Source organism: Aulonocara stuartgranti, assembly GCF_965226115.1.
Source record: "Aulonocara stuartgranti genome assembly, chromosome: 18".
In the NCBI taxonomy this organism is placed as follows: domain Eukaryota; kingdom Metazoa; phylum Chordata; class Actinopteri; order Cichliformes; family Cichlidae; genus Aulonocara; species Aulonocara stuartgranti.
This window is the reverse complement of record NC_138954.1, coordinates 25,240,028-25,267,907: the sequence shown is the minus strand read 5'-3', so window position 1 is coordinate 25,267,907 and position 27,880 is coordinate 25,240,028. Positions and strand designations below refer to the sequence as shown.

The window sequence follows — 27,880 nt, the reverse complement described above, 5'->3', positions numbered from 1 at the left end:
TTGTCACATTCAAACAATTCACTTTGTAATACAGCACACATTAGATTGCATTATGAAGATGGATTTGTTTTTAAAGCAGTGTTTTTTAAAGACACTATAAATCTTAAATGATTACAGTACAGCGTGACTGTGATTTTCATCGTGCACATGGCCGGAATTAGCATGATTATGGATTATGTGTGCAGCTAAAAAAAAAAAGCGCTCTGATAAATCTGTGTAAAACACAGATTGCAATGATGATGTAAGCTGTTGTTGACTTTCCCAGTCTGAATGACTGGGGAAAGGATAGGGGGTGGGGTGTCATTAATCCAGGGCTAGTGGTGACTCGCCAAGAGAAAATGGGGTGTAGTGGGGGATGGGCGAGGACACTGTTATGACTGGTGCTTGGCTGCGGGACAAACTCGCTGAGGCCTTGGTATGTTTTTTTTTTCTCCCTAATCCCCCCCCCCCCCCCATCTTATCGCTCGGTTTCTGCGTGGAAATGCGGCTCCATGTTGGCGTGAACATATGAAACGGGCGAAGACATTATATTTAATCAACTCCGAGGACAGTTTCAGCATTTGCAAAACCCGGCGTGATTTTTGGTGGCTTTTTTTTTTAGGGAAATAGGTTAGTTACCGCTCTATGGTTGTGTTTCAATTACATGTGGACGGAATTATAAAATACCCTGTTATTCTAACATGAGTGAGCTATTAGTTTTGATTATTTAACGGAACACACGTGGAATATTTTTGCATAATGGGCTCCCGTCGTCACGGGTTAATCTTTATATTGATCTTTAGTCCGCGCCGCTTTGAAATAACAGTTGTTACAGGAGCTCATTTTTGCATGTCGGGTCACTCCAATGTGTCTAATGTCTGAAGCCGTTACAGCCTCTCAACGCCTACCTTTAGCTTTAATACTATAACCTTATCGTAGTTCATATATGTGGGAAAACCACCATTCTTGCAGTCGGTTAAAGAGATGACACGGTTTGACTTGAACACGAGAGCTGTGGAAGATATCGCCAATTGAGAGGTTTTTGTCCAAGTAGGTAGGAAATTGTAGCTAACTTGTTAGCATAGCATGCTAGGTTAGCTAGTTAGCTTGTTGGAAGGCTCAGAGCGGCAGCGGGCTGACGACCTCACTGTATTCGTTTGAAATGCAGTTTCAGAGAAGCTAACTTTACTCTGTTGTCGTGAATTGCGTATATTTTTGTATGAATAAAAAAAAGTTACGGGTTAATAGAACTTTAAAATATTTGATTAGCAGATGCGGCTAAGTGCTTGTGAGGAGCATTAAATGAAGTACAGACCGCCTTGCCTGGCTGGCGTGTACTGACGGGTACGGCCGCCGCTGAGGCAAAACTAATGTTAACTCGCACGTTAGCTTTTGATTAGCTTTTATCACTGCACACTAGACACCACGTTAAAATTGCATCTACACAACTTTGAACTATTCTTTGGTGGTGAAGTTAAAGGGAATGAAACGCAAGTAATTAGCCTTCATTTGACAATTATATCTGGAATGCTAAGGCCGGTAGCGCCCTTTCGCACATTCGCATCCCCCCGTGACACATGACATGTGGACAATTGTCAGCCTACCTACAAATACAGCAGGAACTATTTAAGTCTATTTATTGCTACTCTGTTAATAGATGTGCTGATAGTAGAGAGTTTATTTTAAACAGAGTTGTCTTAAAGGCACTTGGGGGCAGTTTGAGTAATTTATGAGCACACACTGTGCTGATAGTGACTTGTCACACACCAAAGTTCAACTCATTCATTCATCGCTAGCTCCCTGCAGACTAACATGATGACAAATGTATTTAACTTGGCTCCAGTCAGACAGACGACCTTTCGCCTAAAATGGTAACCAAACAAAATCTGATTTGCCCAGTTGAAAGTACTAGTATGCAAAATACCACACGAAGAAGTGAGCAATTGTTTGTTAATATTCTAGGCAACAGCCGCCTTTATTACATTGAATCAACAGTGGAACATCTGTATTTCGTTTCCTTTTTACTATTTAAGTGTATTTAAGGCATGCGTCTCTTTTAGAGAAGTACTGCAGGGATTGGTGCCAGGCATGGCACACATATCCATTTGGTGTATTCAGCTTTTTGCATTGCTGACCTAGATTCTCTCATTGTTTTGTGACACGCCCCTTCCTTCAGAGCATTTTACTCAGGTTGCCTTCTCATCCACTTGCTAACAAGCCATTGCTAAAATGTTCGTTCTCAGTAGGGTAATTTGTCATGACACTGATAGGGAAACTGTGTCCCACATGAATGTGTGGCAGGGCCTGTCTGGTTCTCAGAAAGCTGGAGCAGATTATTTACCTCCACTACATGGGGAGAGTTGGGCTGCGAGTCATAAGGGTGCCACTCATGAGTCTGACTTTTCATATCAAACTTAAAAGATATGAAAATATGTTTTGTTCACTTTGTTTGTTTGTTTTAAGGAGTGATTACACACCAAGCAGCTTTTGTATGTATAATGAACTGTAGTGTAGTTACTGATTTTGTAATGGGGCATTTATGTTTGTATTTTTCTTCTCCTAGGGGCTGAAAATTGTTTCCGAGGACAAAAGCGCTATGATGCGCCTCTGAGGATATCACGATCACATGGGTAACACATATCACTATTTATTGTCCTTCCTTTGCCCTCCCACCCCCTTCCGTAGGTATTGCTTGGTGTCTTTCTCTTGGTTGTGTTGAAAATTATATCGCTAATGCCTAGTGTAGGGACTCTTCTAAAGAAGAGCACAGCAGTCTTTTATCTGTGGTCTAACCAGAAGTCTAAAGTACGGAGCAGGATTTGGGCTTATTGCGGTAATTTCAGGTTTAACCCAGTGTTTGTCAGTATTACAAAGGGGTTGTATTCGTACAGGGTTACATCACCGTAGTAACTTATGCTGCAGATATAACCTATTTACATTTGAGATAAGAGATCAGCAGGTACAAAATCACTACATGCTGACCAGTCAGTTCTCTGTAAAAACAAACAAACAAACAAAATGTTTCATCACTCTTTGAAAATCCCTCTGAACTTGGTTTGTGGATAATACTTAGGGCTAGAGTGTTTATTTTCTTCCTCCTTCATTTTTTTTTCTCCTTGTTGTTCTATTTGCCTTGATACGTGAAGCTGACACTTTCTCTAAGCCTACTTTTGAATTCTGTTTTTATAATTATTCTTTACTTGCTGTTAAACACCATCAGTGCTGGAGTTGAAAAAAGAAAATTGTCTTACACCCTAAACATGATTTAGTCGTTCTGATTATCCCATGTCCTTAAGGTGTAACACTGAGAAGTCCCTTAACTTACACAGTATTTTTTCCAGCTTTTCTTCCTTGCTTTAAATAAGCTGCACTTGAAGAGTTACTTTTAGCAACTCTTTTTCCAGTTTCACTGACCAAAGCACTTAAACCACACACACATTTATACAGTACTTTCAGTACTGTAATTTGCCCCTTAAGAGCACTCTTGTAGCTGATTTGTTGGCAACAGCTGTGTTCCTTTCAGCTTGTATTATATATATTCATATTTAATCCTGGGAATGTTGAAATGACTACTTATGTGGTACAGGTCCTAGTAATAGGAATGTGAAAGAAAATGTTGAGAATCCAGCATTAATAGATATCACCAGGAATGTCCTAAAATTCTTGGATTTTAATTAAAGTTGATGTTTGTTAATGATGTGAAATATTTATTTAGAGAATACGTCAATAAATCCTCCTGCTGCTTTTACAGAACACCATTAATACCATGTGTCATTATAGGTTTACAGTATGGGAGTGTCTTTGCAGGGTTTTTTTTTTTTGTTTGTTTGTACGGCTGACTCGTATGTTGTGTTTTTACACCTGTACAACTATTTTAAACATTTGGTGGGTGGTCATTGAAACTTCATCAGCTTGGTCTGCTGAATGTCTAGTTTTAAAAGAATAAATGAGGCTGAAATGAGAACCAGAGAAACTGGAGAGAGAGAGAGAGCAAAGTGGCATGTAGCATGAAATATATGAATAGTTTGTTTATGACTTTAAATGTCAACCAGTGCTGCCAAATTATTGTTATAAGAGGTTATTTTATGCTTGTAATCTCTAAATTCCTGCAGTTAATCAGGCTCAGTTTCATGATAAGTCACATATTTAACTCCATACTTTATCTTTAGGAATATCATGTTGATGTTAGTGAAGCTAATAAGAGAGTGAATTATCTGAAGATGAAATGCAGACTAAGAAAACTCACACAGACAGTGGAATATCAATGACATGCAGGAAGTTCAAGTGAAGGATCTGAGTCTTCTCGTAATTGAGGGGGAGATATTGAAGGACCTGCCATTGAAGACAAGCAGTATCACTGATTGAAATTTCAGGGGGTGGTGAATACATTAGAGGTTTAATATCACAACTCTATTATCATTTGTACTGGTGTAGCGGTTAACATATTTGCCTTCCACGCAAAAGATCCCAGGTTCAACACCAAGAGGGGACACAGTCTTGGCCTCAGGAGTTAAAAGTTAGTGGACTCCTAACTGTGAGTCAAGCTTGGAATAAGGGCGCAGCTGGAAGTATCTTCTCTTTGTTGGTTCTTCCTTTTTGACCTCAGAGTTGTTCAGTCTGTTTTTCTATGTTTAAAATGGCTTACCTGTCTCCTCCACGTCTCATCAGGCCCTTGCCTAATTAAGAGTGGAGTGGGTTGTCAGCTTTTTTACTGAGGGATCCCCTCCCCTCAGTGTTATGTGTGACTGAACCTGCAATGATAAATAAGCACATTTGCAGGTGCAGTCACATTGAGCCCTAAATTGAAAATCCACACAGCATCCAAAAATGTCCTTCTTTTTTCTCGCATTAATGAATAATTGTATTCTATTTATTTCTTTTAAAAGTAGAACCTTGAGTCTTACATTAGCTGGTATAATGTTAGCATGTTACCAGCTGTTGTTGTTGTTGTTGTTGTCCAAAGATGGGAAGGTGGCATGTCTAATTTGCTAAGAATATACAATTGTAACATGTTTTCTTGTGTTAGAGCTCTGACTGCAGTTTAGGAGATGAAGCTTGAGGTGAGAAGAAAGTATGAGGTGGAAATCAGGCAGGGGAGAGAGGAGTGATGGAGGCGAGATGATGAAAATAAAAGAAGGCAAGGCAACATAGTGGCTTCCACAAACCAATGCCAATATGTATTTGTCTATGTATTTATGTATTCATTCTAAGTTGATGAGGATGCATCAGTTTGTTAGAAAAATGAATTACACACCCATCTGTGTATATTTATTAGTGCCATAATTTTTTTTTCTATCAGATAATCTCGAATTACTTATTCTATCTTTAATCTTACTGTGAGTGGCTATGTGACAGACGTAGACCTGTTAGTTATTGTGACTTCATGTTGTCTTGGAAGCGATACATAAATGTTAAAAGGTCTAAACTATTAAGATTGCCATGACAGTCTTTACAGAAAAGTGACCATGACTGATATTCAGACGAGAAGCCAGCATGTTCAGATGCTGTCAGATTAATCAAAAGAAATGCATGTCTGAAAGGGTTTTGGGTAGACAGCTGACTTATGATGCTTAAGCTTTGGGAGTTATGTCTCTGAGCTATTAAGCTGCTAATTAAAATTTCATAACAAGTTTGAAAGTTACCTAAGAGATACTCATAACTCTTTGCTCACCATTTAGACCTGACTGCATTCAGCTTCTATTTATGTTCGCTTTTAAAGATGCGGGTGGCTGCTGGAGTTTTCTAATGAACAATAGGTGTTGCTACTCAGACTGTACGCCACATCAGTTCAGAAATGGGAAGATGGGAAGGAGTCAAAACTGGAAGCAAAGACATTGGCGAAGTTATTTTTCCACAAGGTCTCGTGTTTTAAACTATTGACACATCCCCTTTTGTATAATCTGTGAATCACTGAGCTTCTGTATTGGCAGTAAAACCCAACACGATTGTACACTCAGGTTCTGCACCCAGCTGTGGAGGCACAAGCTGGGTTATAATAATCAAGAGGTTGAAGTGACACCAAAACTGCTGCTGTCACCAGCAGATGTGATGTCACGTTTGTGAGCATAAAAGCTCACACAGCAGGAGTGCTGCATCAGCTTACATTTATTTGTGCTATAACCATCAAACAGAGATTTTAAGGTGAAGACAGTGCTGTGACAGTAATACACTGGTGGCAAGGGGTGCATATTTTATTGAAATGTGTTGTTAGTTGTCATTTTTTGTTTCCTTCAGTAGAGCTTATCGGAGATTGTGATTTCTTTCAGGCTTTTTGCTAAGTTCTAGTCATACTGCTTCATTGTGAGAAAATGTATCCCGCAGGACTTTCTGACCACCTTGTTATGGATTACTGAAGGACTTGTACCAGATTCCAGCCCTTTTGGTTGAGTTGGTCTTGGATCTGAGCCTCTGGGATGTGGCAGGAGACATGTTGACTTTTTCAGCAGGCTGGCATCGTGGAAACAGTAGATGTTCTGTCCCTCGTCCAGTCTCCTTGTTTATTTCCACAGTCCCATTTAAACAGTGCAGGTTCTGCATGAACAAATATGGAGGACAGACACAAGTACTCGATGGATTATTGCCGAGGTTTAAATCCCATCTTTCCCAGACGTTTCAGTATAAAATAACCTGTCTGCCTCGTGAAGGCGGCTGGTAATTATTTCCTGTTGTAGGTTAATGAATGGAAACTGGTGCCCTGCCTAGAGCTAAGTGGTTTCTGCATCCACAAATAAAGAGGAACAAGATGTCGTCATTTATCAAATGACATTTGCGATTGCCTACTTCTGTTTTTGAATATCCAAGATGTAGGTCAAGCAAGTTAATTTATTTTTAATGATTTCATTTAAGGATTCATTTTCATTTTCAGTGCATGTATGACCCTTTTAAAACTGATTTAGCGCGCCAGAATACCAACTAATGTTTTTGCAGTCCATTTATGTTGTTGTTGATTTTAACACATGAGTGATCGAGATGTGTACCACTAGAACTCGTTTGCACTTCACTTCTGCAGTGTCTAATACCACTGGCTTTTAATGAACTCTGTGCTTTGTGCTTTACTTTTACAGGCTCCTATCCTGTGCTGACCCAATGGTTTAATCACCAGGACTAAAAATGAGCATAAGCAGTGATGAGGTTAATTTCCTGGTTTACAGATATCTGCAGGAGTCTGGTATGTCCAACAAATCAATATTTGATCAAACAGCTCTGCTTGCTGTTGTAGTAATCGCAGTGTTAGTAGTTTTAATATTTGGTCATGAATAACTTTTAATCTTGCAGCATTTGAGTCTGTGGAAATGAACTTTGACTTCATCCTACTTTTTGCATGATCCGTTCTTCCCGCAGGCTTCTCTCACTCTGCGTTCACCTTTGGCATAGAGAGCCACATCAGTCAGTCCAACATCAATGGAGCCTTGGTGCCCCCTGCTGCCCTCATTTCCATCATTCAGAAAGGCTTGCAGTATGTGGAGGCTGAAGTCAGCATCAATGAGGTCAGGGTCTGTCTTTGCATTGCTATCGACTGATTAGTTCACACTTGAAACATGCTGGAAAGAATGGGTGTAGTGTTTACTTATGTGTCGATTGCTCTGATAACAGTGTGACCACTTCAGTTAGAAATTCTTTTTGGAAATCATGAATGCCAGACCACCTGGCTTGTTATGAACACACTGTTAAAAAGCCAAAATTCATGTTGTTATGGAAGGGGTGAATCTTCAGCAATAATGCTGCTTTGCTTATTTCAGCAAGGCAATGCCAAACACATGCAGGCCGTGTCACAGCTGCTTGGCTCTGTTAAAAGAGCCTGGGTGCTAAACGGAGCAAGTAGTTTCACAGTCAGACCTGTTCCTCTTTATCACATTCAGTTTTTCAAAACTAAGATGGCTACTGTCAACGTGCCAATCTTCCAGCTTCCCCTTTCCCCCCCAATTTTCCACCCAATCATTCCAACTCCTTTGGTAATGGGGTTAAATAACACTGTATGTTCTCTTTGTAGGACGGCACCTTATTTGACGGGAGGCCAATCGAGTCCTTGTCTTTGATTGATGCCGTAATGCCAGATGTGGTCCAGACCAGGCAGCAGGCCTATAGAGACAAGCTGGCCCAGCAGCAGGCGGCAGCGAGCAGTGGCAGCAGCACGGGGCCACAGGGAAGCACCAAGAACGGAGAGGGCGCTGCCAACGGGGAGGAAAATGGATCCCACACCTTAGCCAGTAAGTTTAGCTCATGGTTGTAAACAATCTGAATCAGCTTGTGAACTACCTGTTGTGTTTTCTTGTCTCATGCAGGATGTTATTTTGAGCTAAATGTCTGATACACAGTTATAAAACAAAGGAGTGTTGGCACATTTTCAAACATGAGTACACAAAACACCTAGATGATCTACTTTTAGTGAGGCAACAGTACAACCTGAATTAATGTCACAATCAGGTTATGAGTCAAAAAATTTTTTTTTTGCTAATTTCACTAGAATGGCTTCATAATATTCTGAAAGATTGCATCTTGTTAAAGCTAACCTCTTTGATTTTTATTTTATTTTTTTGCATGATTCTGTCTGTGTGACCGGTTTAATCTTTCCCGTCATGGCTGCGTCACAGTTTGAGGGTTTTGTGTAAAGTGCTTTTGGTTTGGTTGGTTTTGGCCTGACTGTGTTGTACAATGGGCCGACATATCCTCAGCATAACCATGTATAATATCCACAAAGCTTATAAAGAGGTTATACACACACAATGCGGTAATATTATGTTGAAGCACAGTATGTATTACTCTGCGAGGCTCCCGACTACGGTAGCCATAATGCTCCGACAATCCATCAAGCGGTGCAGCTTCATAGCTTAGCAAAGTGGTACTAAAACATTTTTGACAGATTTTTGAGCGCCGTGTACCACATAAAATCAGTTCAGTAATAATGATGGTGCGTATGAAAGCAAAGGCATTGCGCATATGCATTTTACATTCTATCACAATATTTCATTTTCTTATCATTGCCCAACATTATACCGATATTACCGTGAGCGGTATGATGTGGCCCAGCCCTACCTGCAATAGTTCATGTGTGCTGGAGCTTTAGGACTTCAAGAACGCCGATGACCTACAATTCAGTACACTGCTTAAATGCCTCCACACTGAGGATCCGGTTACTGCTGTGTGGACACAGTGGTGTTAACCATCTGACCTCAGCACCTCGTGCTTGCGGTTAAGCCACTTTTTATGAAATAAGTTCAAGCGATGACATACTCGTGTGCTGCTGTGGGAATGCTGTGGTTTGTAGGTTGGGTGATGTCAGATTCCCATCATGACTAATCTTGTACAGTGTGATGCGGTTTGCTAGGCTGGTTGTTGCACAATGATGTTTAGTGAAAACTGGTTACTCCTTTTCAAATTAACTTTTGTAGCAGTAGAACAGGACTCTACTTTTTCTTCTTTGCGTTCAATGAGAGGAAACTAGCATGTGCTCATATAACATACCTTTTCATTATTTTTTTCTCTTCATTCATGTATTTGCTTCTCTTTTCCTGCTGCACTGCATTCGCTTTGCTTTCTGAAAAATTGCACAGTACTTAAAGAATACTCAAGTTTTTGTTTCACGCTCCTTCCTGTAGATCACCACTCGGAGATGATGGAGGTAGACAGGGATGTGGAGATCCCCCAGAGTAAAGCCATGGTCTTGAGGGGCCACGAATCGGAGGTTTTTATCTGTGCCTGGAACCCAGTGAACGACCTCCTCGCCTCTGGGTCAGTATTACAGTTTTCTGATGCAAACGTGGGATTGTTATGGGCGAGAGCTGGCGCAGCTAAGCGTGTTTCTTTGAGACCTTCACATTATCACCTTTTCACCTTGTAATTCAAATAACCAAAATGATTTAGCTTTTCCTTCTTGTCTTTTTTATATCGGTCGTAATTTAAGTATTTTTTACCCAGAGTTCACTCTTGATGATTTATTATAAAGAGTCCAGATCTGTAAACATAGTTGATCATTTTTAAATGGTTGATTTATAAAAAGAATAACTTGTGTGGAATAGTCAGTGAGCTTTTATCACAGCTAAATGAATGTTTCTCAGTTAGAGGAGTGTTTTCCTGGACATTTGCTGGTGCACTTCAGTGTAATCACCCGAGATTTGCAGTAACACGTTACTTTTTTCAATTAACAAGTAAAGTAAGGGATTACTATTGCAAAACAGTAACTAGATTACTGTTGCTTTCCCATTAGCACGCTGTGTTACTGCGTTACTAAACCTTGATTTTGTTTATGAGAGTGTCTAATGACAATGACGTCTGAGCGTGCGACATCCGTGGCAGCAGCAGACGTGTGCAGATCAACAATGGATAATATGGAGTGTGGGAGAGAGTACGACCATGCAGCGTTTAAAGCTGGGAAGTACTGACATTACTCTGAGTTTGATTCCGTAAAAAGTGACAAAAACATTAGCGTGTGTTGTACACTCTGTGTGGGAAGAAAAGTTCTTTCTACAGCAAAAATTTTTAATTGAAATCTGAGCAAGTACCGAGCACACTGCCACAGGAATGTGAAATTCAGAGAAACCCCCAGAACCCCTCACTGACATGACCGCTGCAGCACCGGGCAAACCTCCAACAGCCCCACTCCTGCGAAACAGGTGAAAATAGACTTAAGAGTGACAGGACTCAGTGCTGCTGAATCTTTGACTTTATTTATTTTGTGCTGTGTTTTACTTGCTTCTATTTGAAAGAGTGAGTGTAAACACAAAAAAATATTTTATTTTATATGCTGGGATATGCAGAAAATAGCTTGAAACAAATTTCTTCAAGTGAGAGAATGTTGCATATTTTTTAATTTTTGCTCGATGCAATGTGCATAAAGTTAAAAGATTAAAACAAATAAAACAAGTTTTAAAAAGAGTTTTTCATTTGATTTATATGATGGATTATGCAGAAGAAATAGAATTGGGCTGAAAGATCTGGTGCTTTAGGTTGTGTATCTTGTTTTTTTAAAAGTATCTAAGTAATAAAGTAATTAATTACTTTTGAAAATAGGTAAAGAGTAAAGTAACAGGATTACTTTCTTGGAGAAGTAATCAATGTAATAGTAACTATTTACTATATTCAAGTAACTTGACCAACACTGGTAAAATTTCACACGCGTGGGACTAATAAAGGTTATCTTATCTTATCTTAATCACACAGAGGGAATCTCTTTACATGGGTGGAGTATGTATTCAAGAACAAAACATGCTGCAAATGTGACACATTTTTCAGAAAACACATGAATCCAACGCAGCAGATTTCCTGACAGGTGTTGATTTATCCCTCACTGACAGATAAAGTGACAAGAATCACTTTTGGTGTTAACCCTCTGGGGTCCAGGGTATAATTGGCCGTTTTTGACTACTTTTGATCTTACCTCTATATTTCACATTTAAAAACTGTTTACCTTGCCTTGTTTGGTATCATTATTTTCAGCACAACCTCAAATATCTGAAATTTATTTTGTCATTTTGGCATACTATATTAGCACAATTAATCTAAATTCAGACAAAAAAATTCAAAATCCGAGTAGAAAAAAGTTATATTTTTTACTGTAAAACCTGCAAACATGTTTAACGAATCATTTTCATAACTTGAAATGCAAATAGAAATTGCACATTTCTAAAAAATTATACACAAGTTTTGCAAACAACAAAGTTATATGGTACCATTTACCTAAAAATGCAGCCAAGGCCTCAGGCGTTTTTTTATTTTATTTAACCATTTAACCAACTATTTACAGAACAATCACGTGTGCTGCAACAAAAAGAAGGCACACGAATTATTTGTGCCAGTCCAAAAATAGTTTGTTCAGTATAAGACAGAGGAGAACAGCACAGGCCTAAACCCTGCAGGTCTGACAGCAGGAGGTGTATCAGTCTAGTTTTCCATGTGGAGACAGTGTTTACACTGGAATCTGCCTTAAATGGCTTTTTTGGAGCAACTGTGACAGTATAACTGACACACAATACAAAACAATAACTACACAACACACTAACTATAGCCTCTAAACACGCTAAATATCATTAATGTCCCACATGTGAAAGCTGTGTCGTCTTAAAATGGTCATGTGATTTTGACGCGCCGGCGTGTCTGTCGACCCCAGAGGGTTAAACACAATGTTAAATTCTTCTCTATTTGCTTCAAGTGTCAAACTCTGTGCACTTTATTGCCGTTTTACAGTCAGTCTATCTATAGCTGGTGGCTTTTTTATGGCTTTAAAACCAGGCAGATAACCTCAAGAGTTGCACCTGTTAGGTAAATGGGCCGTACATTAAACGCTGTATTTGCTCTACTCTTATTTAATTACTCGGACCAAAGTTTGTTAAACTCTTAGTCAGACAAACCCACTCATAAATCAGCTCTCTCTGCGGTTACATCAGGCACAAACTTCTCCACTCCTACGCTCCACTGTTTGTCAACATGGCTCAAGGGAAATGCCTGAATTTTTCAGCAGTTGAACAAGATGATATAGAAGAATAATGCATGCAATCCAACAGGATGCACAACCACTATGTGGACTAAAAAAGGTGAAAAATAACGATCATCTGAAAGAAAGCTCTGTTCAGCAGGAATTAAAAGCTGAAACATGCCAATAACATTTTAAACCTTTTTTCCAAATTAAACCGGCGAGTCTTAATTTATAATGGTAGGCAACCAGAGGTAAGTATTCAGCTGGCTGTTTGCTGTGTATTCAACAGTCTTGCTCCTCAGTATGTGCATGCGTCTTAAAATAAAATGGAGAAAAAAAGCGATTACATCTGGAACAATCCTGTAATATAGGAGGGTCTGCGTAAAGGGCCAAGTATCCACATAAACCAACGTGAATGAGTTTTGTGCTTGTAAAATCTCTTTCTCCTTTTTCTTCAACAGATGATGTGAAAAGTTTTGATAGGGATTTTAAAAGATTTTGGATTTGATGATTTGGGTTCAGGTTCGATAAAATGCCTTTAAACCCCAACCCTACTCAGGAGCAATGATGGTCAGTTTTATAACCTTATCAGTACCGATTTTAGAAGTCCAAGTCATGTGGGTGTGCCTAACGCAAGGTTGTTTTGACTCCTTCAGGTCCGGGGACTCGACAGCACGGATCTGGAACCTGAGCGAGAACAGCACAGGCGGATCCACCCAGCTGGTTCTGAGGCACTGCATTCGGGAAGGGGGCCAGGACGTACCCAGCAACAAAGACGTCACCTCACTAGACTGGAATGTGAGTGAAAGTGGGATTGTGTCAAGTTAAACTGTGGAACCCACACACTAACACGATCATACTGAGTGCTCTGTGTTGGTCATCTAGTCTTCGGGTGTGGGTTTGTGCGCCTGTGTGCATGCTAATAAACACAGCTTTATCAAGAGGCATTCCTTCTAACTATAGCCATGTATAAGGAGGCACTCAGATGAGGGAAAAGGCCTTTTCCATAACCAAGCTGCAAACATTTTGTGCTCTTTTACTCTTATATGTTCCTGTTACCATTTTTTTGTAGTCAAAGTCGATGCACAACGCTTAAAATGAGCCTCATTCATTTACTCATAAATTAGTCATAATAATTTGGCTGCACCCAATGACACCACGCTTCTTTCCTTCAGAGCGAGGGGACGTTACTAGCAACCGGCTCATATGATGGCTTTGCTAGGATATGGACAAAAGACGGTAAGACTCTGGCATCTTCTGCATCGTAGCATTTCAGGCGTTTGTCCCTGGTCTTTTTCCAAGTGGCATTTGGTTATTTTTTTTCAGGTAACTTGGCCAGTACTTTGGGTCAGCATAAAGGCCCTATATTTGCACTCAAGTGGAATAAGAAAGGAAACTTTATCCTTAGCGCTGGTGTGGATAAGGTGAGACACGTTGCTTTTCTTTGTATTTTTTTTTATTATTATTTATGAATATTTTTGGGGTGGAAATCTTCGGTCATTGGTTTGGATTCCTGGTCTGACTAAAACAAACAATTTGAACACATTGTCTTGGGTTTGATTGGTCATTACTCAAAATATTGCCCATTTTTATAGAATCAAATTTAAAAGCAGAAAATTCGTAATGATATTCTGCTATAAAGGGAAAGTTAAAAATGAATTTGCATAAATGATAATTTAATGACAATTATTTTCTATAATTTTCTTCCTTTTAGCAATAGCAAATTGATGCCATGCACGTCTGTGTGGATATGTAACATAATCAGGTTGTTGTATGTCATAAATGTGAAGGGCAGCGTTTCATCTGAAATCACAAAGCTATTTGTTTGTCCAGTCAGAATTATCAACACATGGTTCAACATTGCCACCTAGTGTACAGAAGTATATTAAAACCTTGTCACCTTGGGATTCTCATGATTGACCAGGGGCTGGCGTATTGTGATATAAAAGTTTCGTCATGTTTGTGATATAGTGGTGTAGTTTTGTATTTTCTCTGCTTGTGCAACAAGCAAAATATGAAAAGATTGCAAGATGTTAAAAAGAGAGTGTTTTATTCTATGTAATGTTTTTGATTGTTTTTTATAAATGACACTAGTTCGTCATAAAAAGCATCTCTATCTTCACACAGACGACAATTATTTGGGATGCACACACGGGAGAGGCGAAGCAACAGTTTCCTTTCCACTCAGGTGAGTGACAGGAGTCAGCTGGATTGTTCACATGACGTTTCCTGGAGTGTTTCTGTTTTTAGGCATACGTTACCTTTAGTTGAACTGCAGTGTGAGAGCACAGTGAGAAGACCTTCACTTATTTCTGTCTAGTTTTTCTGGACATTGTGACTGAGCTTTGATCCTGTGATATTCAAGCTAGTATATCTTTACACACAAGGTATCATTTCAGCTTTAAATGAATAGACAAAGCTTTTTTTCTTTTGTTTTGTTTTAAAACCATATGTTGATCTGATGATCAGATCTAATGTGGAAGGAAGAAATCTTTACCGTGATTTGTTCGTTGTGATCTTCTACGTCAACTTACTGCTACATCAGCCTTAAGCTATATCTTTACCTCTCCACAGCGCCCGCTCTGGATGTCGACTGGCAAAGCAATAACACATTTGCCTCGTGTAGCACAGACATGTGCATCCATGTGTGTAAGCTGGGCCAGGACAGACCTGTAAAGACCTTCCAGGGACACACGGTGAGAATAGAACACTCCAGTGTTTGCACTCCATTGCACAAGTAGGAAAACAGCTCTGGTGCTCAAATGCGCTGTGTTTGATCAGTGATGTGCGGTGACTTTTACAGAAAGACAAAGGGAGAAGGTTGTTGCCCAGAGACACAAACAGAAACATGTTCCTTCATTATTTAACAAGATAAACTGGATCAGATTAAAACATTTATGCTGCCTGTCTACACTCCTTCCTGGCTGATGACTTGTAAAATATTACTTTTCTAGTTAAATGAATATCTGCTATACCAAAATGATTTACTATTAGCTGAAACTGACAAGTGTTAGATGAAGTTTTCAAACCATTCCTTTAGGTAGAGAAGCAATAAAACACGGTATGATCTGTATAATTGCAAAATTGTATCAAGTAAGTATCAAAAATAAGAATTTTTCAAATATTGCTGCTGCATGAATAAAAATGTTTTTAAAAAGTGTAATAAAATGTGTTAATAGCAAGAAATCAATAGAATGAAAAACGTTGACAGTACGATTAACTTTCAATATCTAAAATGTTAATGACAAATAAAGGTGGAGTGTTGGTTAACATCATCAAGTCAAACATCATTGTCACAACTTTCCTTGGTAATGTACTAAAGCAGCTAGTATCAACCTTTTCACTCTCCATTTTCTCTACATCACACACGTTGGCCACACTGATTAGCAAGAGGCAACTCGGTGATACTTGTTTACTTGCTAATACTAGCTGTGCTTCCACACAAAGCCCAGATCTGACTGATCTCAGAGCAGTAAAGGCAGAGCCAGGTCCGCTTGACCCGCACATTGGTCTGATCAGTTGACAATAGCAGACTGCGGCCACAAGATGGCAGTAAAGTAAAGGTGAATGCAAACTGGCAGGGAGCTTTGTGACAGCTGTCTGAGATGAAAGGAGAGGGATCACTTTACAGTGGTTCAGTTAAATTTATGTCTATTATTAGGTTTGACTATATTTAGATGGAACATTACTGTGTTACATAATATCAGGGTGGCACTCCCTCCTTTTGGTTTCTTATAAAAGTTATAGTGCTCATAAAGTGCATTCAGTCAGTGGTAAAAAAAAATTATCGTACCATTATGTGTCACTGCCATTATCATTTGTCTCTGTCATAAGCTGATGAGCCTGATAGGCTGGTTATTAACTAATTTATTTCATAGAAATATGTACTATGCAGGTCAACACGATTGTTCTGCAAATTGTTATGGCAAAGAGTCTGTCTTTTTTTTTTTTTTACCCTTCTCATTTTTGGCCAGTTTGAAAATAAAAATGTGAGCTGGAGTAAATGAAACCTTAACCTTGGAAACGATTTGTTTAAAGTCTTGAATTTAGAAGAGATTTTTGTTTGGTCATAAGCCAGTGTTATCCTCATGTAGTGTATTGTATTATCTGTGGCCATGTGCGCCAGTCAGACTTTTTGTTTACACTCACGTCTTTCTCACCCTAGAATGAAGTGAACGCCATAAAGTGGGATCCTACTGGCAGCTTGCTGGCCTCCTGCTCCGATGACATGACCCTAAAGGTCGGTTCACTCAACGCAATGAGGCCTAACGGAAAAGAACAAGCCGGGCCTTCATAGGAACACTGTATCCCAAGTAGGGCTGCTCAATTAATCGAATTTTAATCACGATTGCGATCTGGGCTTTCAACGATCATTAAAAATGACTGAGCTGATTATTAGCCCCTCCCTCATGCTTTACTCTCGCGCTGCTCCGTGTGGCAAATCGAGCGCACCTCTCTGCATTTCCTAGGGAAGCTCGGAAAGCTAAGCAGAAGTTATTTGGAGAGGAGAGTGACTGCCGTTGGTTGAAAAGAGAGGTAAAAAAAAAAAACTTCAGTGGTGTGGAAACATTATGGGTTGGTGGAGTCAGACGTGGATCAAGTAGACACAGTGTGTAAATGCTATGGTGTAGTAGCTGCACCACAGAGCAACACTGCAAAGTTCACTAAACATAGATGTTTACATTTTTCATTTATTTCTTATATTGCAAACATTCGCACTGTTATCAGTATTTGCACACTATTTTATATTATTTTTTTAAAGTCATTATTCAATACATTGTTATTGTTAACCCTTTAAAGCCGGTCAGAGCAGCACGCTCTGTTTTGTGTAACTATTTTTAAATCCCTGTAGAACCTGAACCGCTTAAGCTAGCACAATAAATTTTTTTCCATATGAAACCGGAGGAGTTGTACTTACATCTCATGCCATCAGCTCGTCCTCGGTCACGGTTTCCTTCCACATATAGCTTTGCAAAAATTGCATAAAAAGCGCTTGCAGGAACAAAAACATAATATTCCAGAAACACTTCCCACATTGAAAAAGACGTCAACACGAACTATCGCATTTCCTGCCCGAAACCGGAAGTGACGTCATTTTCGCGGAAAATGTAGTTTTTTACTTGTAGGCCTTAAAAGCCTATACTGGTGTTTTCATAAGTCATGTTTGACTTTTCTGAATAGTTTCTGGGATGCTTAGAACTCGAATTGCACTGCTGGAAATAGTTTATTTTGATGCACATGCTGTTTTCTTTGCAAATTTGCATCATAGGATTGTTTTTTTGTTTTTCCTGCAGTATATAAAAATTGCTGTGTCTCCAAAATAAAACTATGAAGACACTCAAAATAAATTTCCTGTTGTTGTAAACTATTTTTTGCAACTTTTTTGTATTTAAAGTTTTGAGGGATAAACCTCATAAATTTCGCCAAGTAGAAATATATGTAAAAACAAAAAACAAACGATTTTCAATTTTTTTGTAGTTTATTGCACTTTTTTGCAATTAATGTAGTTACTATGGACTTAATGCATACATATTTTTAATATATGGGCTATAACAGTTGTATTGATGTATAGCAACTTGAAATGCTCCCACAAATGGCACTACAACATGTAAAAAAAAATAATAATATAAGCTCTGGCGGACTTGGTTCTATGGTAGATCTTAAAGGGTTAAATAAATATCGTCAAATAATCGAGATCTCAATTTCAGTGAAAATAATCGTGATTATCATTTTTGCCATAATCGAGCAGCCCTAATCCCAAGCGTACATTACAAGTTAAATTAATAGCTTTTAAATGTTGCCTTGATTTTCTCTCATATAGATCTGGAGTATGAAGCAGGATTTGTGTGTCCATGACCTCCAGGCCCACAGTAAAGAAATCTACACCATCAAGTGGAGCCCCACAGGCCCTGGGACCAACAATCCCAACGCCAGCCTCATGCTGGCCAGGTAAGAATCGAATGAAACGTGTTCCTAGTTTTTCATCTTTTTTTCTCTCTATGTCATGTGTCAAAGGGGATTTCTATTTATAAGGGAATGTTAATGGTATGTAAATTGTTGTTGGTGGAACACCTTTAGAAAACAGTCACAGATATAAACAGATTGTTTATAGTAAATGGCCTTTTTAATACTAACATTTTGGGAGTTTTTCAGTTAAACGTAACTATGGCATGAGAGTTAAATGCTTGTTTGTTTGTCTGAGATCTGATGTATCCCTTTGAAAGAACAGTCCAGAGAAAAATGTTTGCTTTCAGTTGGATGTGCTCAGGATTTGGACATGGTTCACTACACAATGCAAATAAGAGTTGGCTGTGCATTAGCCAGCATTATTACTTCCTTGTATTTTCTCTGAATTCAGAGTTCATTAACTGCATGTTTAACTGAATAAAGAATCATTGTAAATAATTAAAGCTTAGAATGAGTTATTGGTTTGTTATTGGTAACATCGAGCAGCCTAAAAAAAATTCATCTTCATTTCTGCGTCTGGGATAATGCAGCTCTGCCATGTTTGCTTCCCATCAATTACTCTCTGGACTAGATTTTTAGATTTATTTAGGGGTGGGTTTCAGTTTCCGTTTTAAGTAGCAGTCATGCCACTGACGCAGTGTATTTTATATCTTGCACATGGTTCTTGACACATGACCCTTTGCATCCTCTCTCGTTCCCCTCTCTCTGCAGTGCGTCGTTTGACTCAACAGTGCGCCTGTGGGACGTGGAGCGGGGCGTGTGCATCCACACTCTGACCCGCCACCAGGAGCCCGTCTACAGCGTGGCCTTCAGCCCAGATGGCAGGCACCTGGCCAGCGGCTCCTTTGACAAGTGTGTCCATATCTGGAACACTCAGGTCTGTGATGCTACCTTCAAATTAAAAGCTGATCTGGTAATACATGCTGAACCACAATATTCTAAAGATGTTGCCTGTTATTGATGAATCTGTGCGTGTCTCTCCAGACGGGTGCTTTAGTCCACAGCTACCGAGGGACAGGTGGGATCTTTGAAGTGTGCTGGAATGCAACAGGGGACAAAGTAGGAGCCAGCGCATCTGATGGATCGGTGAGTTTTGCTGCCTGAGAGCTTCATCACTCCCAGTAGTATCCACCCACATGTGCTCTAGCCTGTGTCTACAACTTTCACACCACCTTCCTGACCATAGAAATGTGTCAGCCCCATTTAATATAGGTCTTGCCAAGCTGTTCTGATAGAATGGGCTGGGGGTCTACTACAAGTACATCTGCTGCTAGTATTACAGTAGCAGAAGTATTTGGTCATTTCTCTCGCTTAGAAACTTTCCTAAGCAAAATTGACTGTTTGACTGTAGCCATGACCTGAGCTGATTATTCTATGAGCTGTCAGCTAACAGCCTCTCATAAATGGTGAATTCAGAACTTTCTTCATATTTGTTGGATTTGTTAGCACTTTCGGCAGCCATGAATAAAGCACTTCAATCTGAAGGCTTCATTTAAAATGCTCAATCAGGGCAAGATTTATGGTCATCATGGCATCAAATAGCCGTCTGTCTGTTTACAGATGCTTCTTAACCAAACTCTAAAAGGTTTTTATCTGCATTTGAATGAAACTGCAGAAGTCCCATAAGAGGTTACAAGGAAGCGCAGAGTTGCATATAGACTTTCTTATGAGGGGATTGAAAAGGCTGGAGTACATCTACTGCTGAATTATTTAATTGGATTATAGGCTGATATTGATAGCAGAATTGTTAATTGGCCTTAGAGTGCTGGCTTTTATGTGAGCTAAAAGCTCTGTTGTGTATGAAGCAGAGCACTGTTAGTAGTGTACCTTTCCCCAGGCACACCGAAAATGTTGTTCTTGTAGGTCTCGTGCTTTTCAAACATTATGCCTCTGCATTATGAAGTATTTGTCTCTTGCAAACTGACACAGCAGTGGGAATGGAAACATTCGACTAGTAAGCAGCTACGTGCTAAGCAGTAGGAGAAAATGAGGAACAGTGTAGATATGTTTCCTGTTTTTTGGGGCACAAAGCCAAAAAAAGGGAAAGGAAATTTGAACTGTTTGTATTTTTGTATTATTTCAAAGTACCCCTCAAGTTGAAATGCTCAACTTATGCATTCTATTGCTCATTGTGGCACAAAGTTACATTGCTCTAGCAAGGTACTGTATAGTATGTTTATAACATAACATCCCGGACTGGACCTTCCTATATAGAGTATGTGTCCTCTATATGTACCTATCTTGGACCACTCCTGAGAAAGACTTAAAAATGTTCCTTTTCTATTTTGCAGTTTGAAAGGTAGTTCGGTTTTATTTTGAAATCCATGCTTTTATTTTGCAACAGGAAACTGGCACAAAACCGTTAAAGGGCTTGTTAGTAACGTTTGTTTTAGGATATGATAAATAGTGTGCCTTAAAGTAGGGCTGCTCGATTATGGCAAAAATGATAATCACGATTATTTTCACTGAAATTGAGATCTCGATTATTTGACGATATTTATTTAACAATAACAATGTATTGAATAATGACTTTAAAGATTGTCAAAAAATAATATAAAATAGTGTGCAAATACTGACAACAGTGCAAATGTTTGCAATATAAAAAATAAATGAAAAATGTAAACATCTATGTTTAGTGAACTTTGCAGTGTTGCTCTGTGGTGCAGCTACAACACTGTAGCAAAGTTTACACACTGTGTCTACTTGATCCACGTCTGACTCCACCAACCCATAATGTTTCCACACCACTGAAGTTTTTTTTTTTGCCTCTCTTTTCAACCAACGGCAGTCACACTCCTCTCCAAATAACTTCTGCTTAGCTTCCCGAGCTTCCCTCGGGTCCTCTTAATTGTTGTGACGGTGTTCGAAATGCAGAGAGGTGCGCTCGATTTGCCACACGGAGCAGCGCGAGAGTAAAGCACGAGGGAGGGGCTAATAATCGGCTCAGTCATTTTTAATGATCGTTGAAAGCCCAGATCGTAATCGAGATTAAAATTCGATTAATTGAGCAGCCCTACCTTAAAGTGAAAAATATGTACATTTCCTGTGCCAGTTTGTACCTGGCTGACAGTGGCACAAGGTTTATTAATGTTTCCTTTAATGGAATAAGTTATGTGCAATCACAATGTCGTTTAATAGAGTTTATGTGTAGTTGTAAGTTAGTGAGGTGATATAGTGAATTGAGTGATGTAAATTTGATTTGTATGCTATATGTGAGCAGGAGAAATTTATTTCCTTGATATTTTGATGTTATGGTAGTTATATTGTTGGTTTTGTTTTGCTCCTAGCTCTTACGGTGTCTTCACTGAATATTTCAATAAAAACTTTTCCAATAAAACCTCTGTGAAGCATCAGTATAAGAGACCATCATTCAGTCAGGGATGCTACACCGTTATCAGCCAAAACAGTAGAACAATGACACAAACTGCTTAGCGGCTCGTCCTGTGACTCTCAAACTTTATTTTTAAGCTGAAACAAGTTGCCATATTTCCTACGAAACACAATTTCCATACGCTACCTAAAATTTGTGTTGATCTGTCACCACAAACCGATTTAAACTGTGACAAACAAAAGCGGTTAGGTTAAGTGAAGCAATGCTTTTGAAGTGTGAAAGGCATTTTGTGCATTGTTGAAACAGGCTATGCAATGCTGCTGATTTTTATCACTTTGGTTGATCGTGTGCTCATTTGTGGACTTTTTTGTAAAGGGCAACTGACATTTTGTTGTAGAGATGATTTTGCTGTGTGTGAAGAAGACTGATGTAGAGTGCTGTGGAGGTTTCCAAACTGAGGAACTTGTTTGTTTGAAATGTTGATTCTATATGTTTTAGAAAATGGCCTGAAATCTATAGATTTCAGATATAAGCCATCTCAGCTTCAACCCTCCTTTTCCGCAACCTACTTCTTCAGAATTATACATCTTGTCTTTCACACATGCTCTGAATTAAGGATATGACTGGCTGAGTAGCGTCACGTGGAACGAGTTCCTGCCATTGGTCTGTTTGCGTACATACACTGATTATCATAAAGACAAAGGAAAAAGTGGTGCAAGTTAAAATAAGCTTACTGTACATATGAGAAAGAGTCAAACAGAAAGGGTCTTAAGTTGGACTGTTGGTGCGCTAAACTATATGTTTATTATGCTGAAATGCCCACTAGTCTTCTTCACACTGCAGTGCGTTCAGTTTCCACAGTATCACACAGGGTTCATATGGGTGCTTGAAATCCTTGAAAATGCTTGAATTTTAATGTTGTCTTTTCAAGGTTTGAAAAGTGCTTGAATTTTAGATGTGGTGCTTGAAAGTGTAACTGTATTTCATTCACCACAAATAACTATCTGGTTGAATAGTTTTCTTATCAGATAGAGAAACAAAATGAGTCGCAAAATGTAAAAGCAAAATTTCGCGATCTGGGCTCCCTTGCGCCTCCGTCTCTTTCAACATGTGGCCCCGCCCCTCCCTCGAACAGTCGGGCATGAGTGCGCTAACATACCTGTAGGCTGCTGTTTTAATGAGTGTTTGATGGAACAAATGGCGGAGTTTGCGCTTTCCAGTCGCATGATAGGTGAGTGCTAGTAAATAATTTTCCAGTATGCATACGTTACACACGCTTTTTTTTTTTTTTTTTTTTTTTTTTTAAATTATGATTATTATATTGCTGTCAAACTCGCTGGAGCAATGATTGAAATGCACTGAGTGTGATGCAGTATGGCAGCGCTTTTATGGAATATGCTGTGAACTTAGCTAACATTACAGTAATATGAGTTAATTTACTCAAGTGAAAGCTTTAAACATTAGCCCGATACATAACTAGCCAACTTAGGCTTTCTGATTAACCCTCTGGGGTCGACGGGCCCAGAGTCTCCATTTCAACTTGGGTCGAACGTGCAGATTTCAAACTATGTACCAGGTTTTAAATTGTGTTGATAGGCCACGTAAAACCGATGGTTTTTTTGGGGGGTTTTTCTGAATAAAACTGTCGTTTACTCCGGGAAGAAACGGTAAAAACAGCGTTTTCTAAGGAGAGCGCTAGCAAACACGCTTTGATTGTGAGTGAAAAAAGAAAAAACACTCCTTCCCTATTGGTGGAAAAATGTACCGTGTGGAACAATCAAAAAATGATATGGCAACATGTGGCATTTGGTTGTTTGGGAAGAGGGGGAAGTTTTAGCAGTGAGAGAGAGAGAGTGAGCGAAAGAGAGAGAGCGAGAGTTTTGCTACGTGAGAGGTTTGTGACGTTTGCCGTGTTTGGAGTCTCAAGTTAGTGTGTTGTCTTGTGTAGTTAGTGTGTGGTGTAGTCGTTGTTTTGTTTTGTGTGTCAGTTCTACTAGTGAACGTCACAGTTGCTGCAAAAAAGGCACCAAAGGCAGATTGCAGTGTAAACACTGAGTGACACGCCTGCTGTCAGACCTGCAGGTTTATCCCTGTGCTGTTCTCATCTGTGTCATAGTGGACACAAACTATTTTTTGGAGTTGCATAAATAATTTGTCTTCTTCTTTGATGCAGAACACCTGATTGTTCTGTAAATAGTTTGAAATGGTTATATAAAAAAAAGTCTGAGCCTTGGCTGCATTTTAGGTAAATAGTACCATATAACTTTGTTGTTTGCAAAACTTGTGCATTTTTTTTTTTTTAAATGTACAATTTCTATTTGCATTTCAAGTTATGAAAATGATTAGTTAAACAAGCTTGTGGTTTTTACAGTCAAAAATATCACTTTCTACTCATGTTTTAAGCACAATATTTAATATTTACAGTATGTCAAAATGAGTAAATAACAGATTGGCAAACTGCCTGTTTATTTAAGGGAGATGAACAAAGTACAGTGGAATTGTACATAATAATATGACAGATGATACATTCAATAGATTTTAAGTAGATGCTTGTGCGTTCTTAAAGTCTCATATTTTGAATTGAACTATGTGATCTGTTCAAAGCCTCCCAGTCAGTGCTGTTCTCCATGCCTGTCTGACTGTACGTGATGTTATTAGCACAAAAACACTTTAAAGGTGATCATTTAGGACTTCAGCAGTAATACAGACAGCAATGTAGTTAGTGATAGAACAGTTTTATTGGGAATTAACTTAAAAAACAAACAAACATCTGTCTCCTATTTTCTGTCACACAGGAAAGAAGCATCAATATCTGATGAGAAGACTTATTTATTTCTTTTGGGGGGGTTTTCAACAGGAGAAGAATATCTCTAACAAGTTGATTTGTTCACATTTTCACATCTTAATTTTCAAGTGAAATGTGCATGTTGAGTTTATACTCTATGTATATAAGGCGACCGTCCTTTTGCAGTATTTTTGTGTGGTGCGTTTTTCTGTGTTAACAAAAGGGGAACAAAGGTGTTTAAGTTCACCTAGGATGATTTGTTTTAATTTTCACATGGTCTTACTGAGGTGATGCGAATTGAAACATGCACTTTTTTTGGGAGGGGGGAGGGGACAACACAGTTGTTTAAACATGCCACAGGGGAAGTATGGCCCTCTGCTCTTTTTGGGTTCTGATTGGAAAATATTTGTACACCTTGAAGCGTTCACACAGCTTCTGACTACGGCAGAAACTGAAACTGGGTGACGTTTTGTCTAACCACATATGCCTTCCTGTTTGACAGGTATGCGTACTAGACCTGAGAAAATGACACTCATCGGGGGGAGCCATGGACCGACTACGAATGTGTACATAGCCAAAATGACTGTCCCTGCCTGTCCGCCACACTGCTGTAGTCCCACAGATGCCATGGCCCGCTGTTACAGCCAACTGGAGCACGCCCTCCATCAGACATAGACCCAAGGACCACACCATGGCAACAAACAGTTTATATGCAAATGCATCAGATATGCCAGGTCTGCATGGACATCAGTCTTTGCTCCTCAGACCTGCAGGAGTTAAACATTTCTTTGTTATCACACAGTATAAATGTGTCACCACAAGCAAACCAAAACACCAGGATTCCTCTTGATTTCGCTCTTTTTGTCCTTTGTATCCGACTTGTAAAGACTTTTGTTCTCTGGTGTGTGCATATTGCATATGTCAGCATTTAGTGTCCTGTGGACATTGTTGTGTTGAGTTTGGACTTTATTGGTCTCTGTAAATTACATGGGAGAGAAGAGAGAGGAGATGGGAGATGTTTTTTTGTTTTTAAAGAAAAAAGATGTTTGTCTTTTAAAAAGTGGATGTTCAGAGTCGTGCATTTGGAGATAAATTCATTTACTGCAGTCTTTGAGGTTCAAAAATGCAGGTGTATAGTTTTGTCAACTCTATTTTTATCCAGTAGGTTTGTTCCATTTTTTGCCATTTAAAAAAAACAAACAAAAAAACTAAATATGAAGCAGTTAATCAAAGGTTGAACTGTCCTTTGTTTGCAACCTTTATCCTCAGAAATGGTTTTCAGGTAATCACAGTTCATCAGGTTGTGTTGGTGCCCTGAAGAATTCAAAATCTCCTGGCTGAAAAATGATCTGTGTAGCTTTTAACACTGATGACAGCAGTGCTGTTGAAGAGCGGTCAGCTTCAGGTTCACGTCTTTGAAACTCACCTCGTCCTTGATCTGTCGGTGCAGATATCACTTGGTGACAGAGACGGGAAAACCAGCCCATTACTTCATCGGATTTGTACAATTAATAGTCCTAATTGCACTTGTTTTCTCAGTTAATGGCTTGTTGCTGTCCATTGTTTTTCATAATGCAGCTTTGTTGGTCTAATTGCTTCTCGATACCGGAAACAATTAGACCAAGATGATCTGGAGTGTTGTTTCCTGCTGTTGTAGTAGTTGACCAGCATTAACGTACACACACACACACACACACACACACACACACACACACACACACACACACACACACTCTGGAGACAGGCTGTGTTCAGGCCTATGCACGGATAGACTGTGCTTTTGTGTGCAGTGTTCAGAGTTGGCATTTTGAGTCAAGTCTGCTTTTGAAAAGCAGACTCAGCATAGGACTCGTAACGTGTTGTTAGCTCAAATGACTTAGAACGCGTTCAGTAGGAAAAATAAGGTTAGCAGTGTCTCGTCTGGCTCGTTTTTGAGGCAAGTCTGTGTTGTTAAAATGCAGACTCTCAGCATAGGACTTGTTGTAACATGGTATCTGCATATAATATATATAAATACATTTATGAATATATATCTATGCTACTACAGGGGTTTTTTGTGTGTGTATGCCACTCCTACGTTATGGGTGGATTTTAAAGTAACCTTTTCAAGATTCATGAAATACAGTACGTGATGTTCTTGTGCATCACTGACAGTTGTGACCACGAGGAATGTTTTTTATTTATAAAATACCATTAAACAGTTAGAACTAAATTTAAAAGAAAAAGACAATGGTAGATTTTTTGATTATTATTATTTTTTTAACCTGCACTTTAGGTGCAAATGGAGAAACTGTCTCAGGCACATCTGATTTAAGAAGTCCCTGAGGACGGCTCAAATGATTTAGAACGCGTTCAGTAGGAAAAGTAAGGTCAGCGGTGTCTTGTCTGACTCGTAGGACACTTCAACGTTGAGATAAACTAACTTCATGGCATTCCCGCTCTCATCTCGTAGCCATAACAACACCCTCGGCTAGATATGTGCACACACGTCGCTGGATAATTCAGAGGTTTTGTTCAGCATGTTACTTGTCTTTTTAAAAAAAAAAAAAAAAAAAAATACTGAAGCTGAACTATGCTGAAGTTTGCTTTAATACAGTCAGCAGTACTTGGAGTGAATCACAAGGACACTATTTCAAATGATGTCTATGACGGTGGAATGGTATTTTATAATGGTTTGTTTTTAGACGATAAGCTTTTTACGCTGCATTCAAGTGTGTTCGCGATTTTATTTTATTTTTTAATTTTTGTTCCTTCCAAAAGTACTAATTCTATCTTTGCTAAGTTGGAGAGCCCTTGAAGGTTTTGTACTGATCAAAACTTTTGTAATTTTGATTTATTTGTAGCTGTATACTCAAAAGGAACAACAAAAAGAAAAATCTGGATTTAATTGTCGATGTATTATAACACAACGTGTAAATACTGATTTTAAGATTTGTTGGGTTTTTTTTCGTCTTTTCCCTTGTACTCTCTTTCTCTCTCACTCACATGGCTGCAGTCTGCAGCCTCCTGATCAGACTGTTGTAATATCACTCAGATCTCAAGGTCTAGAATAAAATCTATTTTGATAATATCAACGTCTTTGATCTTTTGCTTGTTGATTTCCTGTGTCTGAGTCATTTCTCTGGTACTAATTGAATGAATGTGTGTGGTCAATAAGCATTCTTTCACCTGTGTGTGAACAAATGTCACTCACTGCCCTTAAACCTGAAAACAGTTTTTTGTCTAGTTTTGTATTTGTTTTTTACTGATGGTGTTCCAAGCATTTGACAGCTAGGATGACTGGAGAGAAACGGCAATGCGTTACAGCATTTAAGAAACAAGTGTGGTCTTCAAAAAAGTGACGGCAAACATGAGGAAGGGTTTTTGTTTTTTTGTGAGCAAGCTTAAATCTATTTTCATGTTAGGAAAC

The 27,880-nt window shown here is 39.0% G+C and overlaps 1 protein-coding gene across 6 annotated transcripts; it reads left to right on the top strand.

Annotated features, from left to right (window-relative positions):
- Positions 1-330: 330 nt before the first annotated feature.
- tbl1xr1b (TBL1X/Y related 1b) lies at positions 331-27,541 on the top strand. 6 transcript variants are annotated; one of them, XM_082512590.1, is made up of 16 exons: positions 331-415; positions 2,543-2,609; positions 7,044-7,147; positions 7,321-7,466; positions 7,970-8,186; positions 9,576-9,708; positions 13,045-13,186; positions 13,564-13,627; positions 13,715-13,812; positions 14,516-14,576; positions 14,963-15,084; positions 16,554-16,628; positions 18,210-18,337; positions 19,067-19,232; positions 19,340-19,441; positions 24,974-27,541. In XM_082512590.1, the coding sequence occupies exons 3-16, from the start codon at positions 7,090-7,092 to the stop codon at positions 24,998-25,000; spliced, it is 1,539 nt and encodes a 512-aa protein (XP_082368716.1). In that variant the 5' UTR covers positions 331-415; positions 2,543-2,609; positions 7,044-7,089; the 3' UTR covers positions 25,001-27,541. The 6 variants fall into 6 exon arrangements, with proteins under 6 accessions (XP_082368716.1, XP_082368717.1, XP_082368714.1 ...); XM_082512591.1 differs by lacking the exon at positions 331-415 and adding an exon at positions 461-609; XM_082512588.1 differs by lacking the exon at positions 331-415 and adding an exon at positions 826-1,029.
- The last annotated feature ends 339 nt before the right edge of the window (positions 27,542-27,880 follow it).